At 37.6% G+C, this 5,400-nt stretch overlaps 1 protein-coding gene across 2 annotated transcripts; it reads right to left on the bottom strand.

Moving 5' to 3' along the window:
- Positions 3,216–4,762, bottom strand: LOC105176039 (polygalacturonase-like). Of its 2 annotated transcripts, none has more exons than XM_011098716.2 (4): positions 4,662–4,762; positions 4,244–4,558; positions 3,637–4,155; positions 3,216–3,534 (listed from the first exon to the last, which is right to left on the bottom strand). In XM_011098716.2, exons 1-4 carry the CDS (start codon positions 4,701–4,703, stop codon positions 3,289–3,291), a joined length of 1,122 nt encoding a protein of 373 aa, XP_011097018.1. In that variant the 5' UTR covers positions 4,704–4,762; the 3' UTR covers positions 3,216–3,288. The 2 variants fall into 2 exon arrangements, with proteins under 2 accessions (XP_011097018.1, XP_020554211.1); XM_020698552.1 differs by having other exon boundaries at positions 4,657–4,757.

Below are 5,400 nucleotides of genomic sequence, written 5' to 3'. Positions count from 1 at the left end.
TTATTGTAAGATAAATGATTAGTAAATGAAATTTCTCATTCTTTGTTCTCTTTTATTCCCCCACCTTAGTAGTACTCCTCAATTTATTTATTTTTTATAGAAGCAAAAATTATATAATTTACATCAACATTGTAAGAAATTAAGCAATACAACGTTCCGATCAATACATAAATATAATTAAAAACAAAGTGAATTACAAAAAACTCACCTAAAGTGTGATAAATACCACAAATCCAGTAGGACACACACGTTGGTAGTCCCAAGTAGTAATATGGCTGTTGAGGACTCTAATCTCGCGACAGAGGAGGCGGGTACTGACGGCGATAGAGTAATGGGTGATGCAATTAAATAAACATTTGACTTCTCTTAGTTCCTAAAGTTGGCGGAGCAAGTTATTGATCGAGGAGATTTTGACTCCTTCGCAATTTTTTAGAGCCTTCAATCAAAGTGGGTGGATAGGTTTTGGGGGCAGGGGATCCATCTTCTGGTTCACGCAGCAATGCACAACGCTGCACCAGTCCTGACCCACGCGTTGTTAACCAAGAAGTGGACCATGCGTTTAGTGAAGACAATATACAGACTGGGGTTGATGTAAACCACACCACAAACCATACAGATCCACCTGCTTTGGAATTAGAAGATGCACAGGATGACTCAATGCCATAAAATTCTAATGTCAACCGGGGAGGGGGGGGGGTTTAGTCTCCCTATAGCTGGGGAATGTAGTAAAGAGAAGGAGATTTATGTATACAATATTTTCAACTCCTTGATGCAGTAAAGCATGAGGACGTCGGTTCGACCTAAGACCCTAAAAGACGCAGTGCCTCTTATGGTGTATCATGATCCTAGCAACTTGTTAGAATGTTAGAGGTCTCAGCCATCGAGACCATCAGCTAGTGGTGAAGGAATTAGTATGTGGATTTTGTTTAGAGTTCTGTAGGTTGCTCGAAACTAGGGTTACACAATGTAGTGTCAACGGGGTGCAGGGTGGCATAGTTTACAATAGGTCCTCGTTTGCTAGTTAGTCAGGCCCCGGTAATCATATATGGCTTACCTGGGATGCCTCGAAGCTGAATGTTAATATTTTGCTACTAATAGCAACTCATTCGTTGTAGGGAGTTCACTTACAGATTGCACGACACATGTTTGATATTGGTCTGCTATAGAAACAATGAGCATAGTGAATGAATGACCTTTGGATTACTGTATTGCAGCTAACTAAGGGAATAGAGGCCAAGCTGTGGTTAGTTTTTAGTGACTTTAATATGGTATGAGATATGAGTGAAACTTATGGACTAGCTGCCAAGAAGTTCCAGACATGTATTTTGCACTATGGATTTGTTTACTTGCCTATGCGAGGAATCGCATTTACATGGCACAACATAAGCAAGGGATCCGTAGTTTATGGAAATGTTTGATAAAGTATTATTCAATGAGACCTGGTTAGCAAGGTGGCCTTCCAGTTCATATCTCAGCAGCACCCCACGTACCTATTATCACTTACCGTTGCTTTTACAAGTGGAGGGTAGGGCAGGAGCCGTGATTGTTAAATTTGATAATTATCTAGATAATTTCCCAGGGTTCCTTTCTTTAGTGTCAGGGGTCCGGAGACACCACATTCATGGCACATCTATGTACTCGTTTACTAGAAAAACTGAAGTTATTGAAAGCAATATTCCCAAAGCAACACCAACAGAAGAGGGACCTCAATACTAATGTTCACTTGGTTAGTGAGTTCCTTACTTAGGTGCAGGAGCTGCTACATCCAATTATATTAGAGTTGGAACGTTATTGTAGGATGATTCACACCTAAGTCGTTAAGCTGGAGCATGCAATGTTACAACAACAGGCCAAGATGCAATGACTCAAAGGGGGAGCCCCTCATTATGTCAAGGTTGAAGCTCACTACATATCAACTGCTCTTGCTTAAGTTTGATATGGGGATAGCTAGTTGGGGAAGCATGGCCTAGCGTTTGCAGCTCGGACTCAACAGATCCGATCAGTGACTAACATCATGAGTGTGTACTGGGAGAGTGCGCTTCTTTTTTCACACGGATTAATCAGGTCTGTGGAAAGAAAGCTTTGAAATTATTATGGCAAAGATGTCGTGACACGGGTTATGCTAAGGTGGCAAAACACCAGGGGGGCTCACCCAAAGATGAGGGATGGATGGGTATTAGCAACATTCATCACATGAATATGGTTTTGATGATCAATTATCTATGGCAAGTGGTGACGAATCAAGAGGGATTCATTCGGGGTAACTTGGATCCTCCACTATAGAATGAGGAGTCAGTCCATCTGGACTGTGAATAGCAGCACTGGATCATGGTGTTGGAAGAAGCTGCTCAAGTTTAGAACATATCTAGTAAGGGGGATGCCATACAGAATTGCTGATGTGAATGTCTTTGCAGTTGATATATGTTGGAGTTCGCCTCGACGAATGCCCTGCAGTTGTTTCAACCAACAGGACCGTGCCTAAATTGGTTACATTTAAGCAGCGATCCCTTTACGTTTCCCAAGAATTTATTCACCCTTTAGTTGGCTATATTAGAGAGCATATCCCATTGATAGACCATGGTGGCAAAAAGGTAATAGAGCTTCTATCCCTCAGGATCTCGATGAGCAAGAATGCCATGGTCATTTATTTTTTCTATGTCCATTTTTGTACGATGTATTTCACTTCTCAAGAGGAAGGTGCGATTCTTCTAGCCACATACGGACTAGCAACAGCGAATACAATGGCTGCGAGCAATAATGCCATGATTACAACTGGTATTTAACTTGACAAGTTGCTAGTGGAATTTACTAAACCAGTATTGTGAAAAATTTAGTGGCTACATACTTTCTTAACTATATATTATGGGTTAATGCTTTATTGATATTGTAATAGAGACACAATGTTAATGAATTGTTTCACTAACTATCACAATTTGATGATGATTATTATACGTTTTAAGCAGGTGCCTAATAATATACTGATCCATCCACTTGAAAATTTAGATAGTTGAAAAATTTTAAATATGATTTACAATTAGTCACACGAATACTTAACGTACATCAATATTTTACTTAATAGCAAAGTTGTCATCTAAAAGAACTCACAGGTTTAGGAACTGCTCCAATTTTATTTATACATTGTTCATCATGTCAGAGGGAAATAAAAGTGGGTCACTTCTCTTATGACCTAAACTCCCAATAAATTGTAGTTAGTCTTCAAGAGGCTAATTGAAACAAAAATTTTATTCTCAACTAAAAAGTATATGAAATTGATGTGAAAGAAACTGATTAAGCAGACTGGGCAGTAGTGGCACACACTGGTGGATTCTGCTTGCCGACAAATTTGGGTTTGACATTGGCACAATTGGTGGTGATAGGACCTTGATTTCCATTATATGTAAGATCAATGTCACCCACCTCTACATTCTCGCATGGCTTAAGACCACTGCAAATAAACGTCACCGCCTCTGCAGTATTTGTCGTGCCCCGTATGTTCTTAATGCTGACGTTACTGATCTTGATAGATGATGGTCTCTGTAAAATAATCAACAAATAAAATATAATCAGTATACTAAGAGTCTAAATTATTTTAAAATGAAGGGTTAGAAAATTTGGATCACAAATTGAGAAACTTACATCTTTTTTGCAAAGATTGTGTGGACAATATTCTTGATCAATGATAATGGGACTGCTTACATTATCCATGATTAAATCTTCAAAATGCAAATCACTGACAGTCAACGTTGCTGGGGCAGAGGGCCATGTCTTCACCCTAACGCCATTTTGTGTGCCAATAAAGGTGCAATTTGTCACATATATCTCTTGCACATCCTTTTCTACTGCATACCCACCAAAGCTTCCAACGCTAATACCGTGTCCTGGACCACAAGTTACATTCTGGATGTGAATTTCTTTGCTCTCGTCTCCAATTGAGACACAATCATCTCCTGTTTTTATGATGGAATCTTTGATATTGATCATCGTGTCACGACCCAGATGGATACCATCAGTGTTTGGGCTATCTCCAGGGGCTGAAACTGTGAATCGGAGGAACGTGACATTATGGCTCAATATACAAATCACGTGGAAATTCTTGCTATCTTTCGTGGTCACATCACGAATTATGGAGTTGTTCACGAAATTGAAGCTAAGATTCTGCACAAATTCATGTGATTATGGCTTGTTAATTTGTACACCTATTCTACTTGAAATAATTGAGGATATATGAGGAGATAGGTCTTACCATAGGAAGCTTGGCGCAATTTCTGTTTTTGTGGCAATCGTTTTGCTTCCAGGCTTCCTGTCCTTGATCATCAAAAACTCCACCACCAGAAAGGGTGAAATAATTGACATAATTGATTGTAATCCATTCCCCTTCTTTATTAGGCAATTGACCGGGATTAGGATTGGCTTGCAAGGTTCCTTGGACTTGAAGCTCGACAGGGGCCTTATTGGGGGCTAATAATTTTACCTGACTAAGTGACCAAGTTCCTCGTGGTATCACTATGGTACTTGGGGAAGTTGAATTGCATGCCTCCTTCCAAGCATCCATTAGAGCCTAACATGCAAATGCGTGTTATTTTTCAAGAATTATATTTTTGTATGAAGAAAAAATTAACTATAGAACATAAATACGGTAGTTAATACGGATTAAACCTAACTGATATCTCCACCAGATTTCGCGCCATACTTTGTGATATCATATGTCACGGGGCCCTGGGCATTAACATTGATTGCCAACAAAGGCAAAAAGAACAGAATTGTAATGAAGTTTATTGACATTGCCTTGTTAATATCTTATTGATGTTGATGTACTTAATAATGTAAGTTCTTCACATACATTAACTATGAATTTATATAGTAATAGTAAACTATTGAGTGTCATCATTAACTGATCCTAACTATTTTCAGGGATAGTGATTACTTAATTTTGTGTTTGGACTAGTTTGTCGCACCCAAAAGCGCCATCTTTGAATACATATAACTATCAATCTATAAATAGAAAACAAATGTGTTTTTGCATATCATGTTACTTAGTACATACTTTTTGTTGATGGTACTGGATCTTACATTTTCTACATTTATTTTTAAAAATATGAATAATTTGAATGTTTTTACGTTGCTTGACTTTTTAACTACATATATATATATAACTATTATAATCCTATAATAAAACACGAATCATTTAATTGCATATACCAAAGTAAGCTTATGCCTACAGTTTGATCAAATGTTAATCATGAAAAGACTTGGATGTTTACTGGAATTTAATTAAAATTATTACCGATTAATCTATATATTTCTATATTATATTATTTTATATTATAAAAAATTATTATTAATAATATGAATTAGTATTATGTTTTTTTATTTGTTATAGAAGTTTGAGTAACGTCAAAT

The sequence above is a fragment of the Sesamum indicum genome, linkage group LG13, assembly GCF_000512975.1.
Source record: "Sesamum indicum cultivar Zhongzhi No. 13 linkage group LG13, S_indicum_v1.0, whole genome shotgun sequence".
NCBI lineage: Eukaryota > Viridiplantae > Streptophyta > Magnoliopsida > Lamiales > Pedaliaceae > Sesamum > Sesamum indicum.
This window is presented reverse-complemented; position numbering and strand designations above follow the sequence as displayed.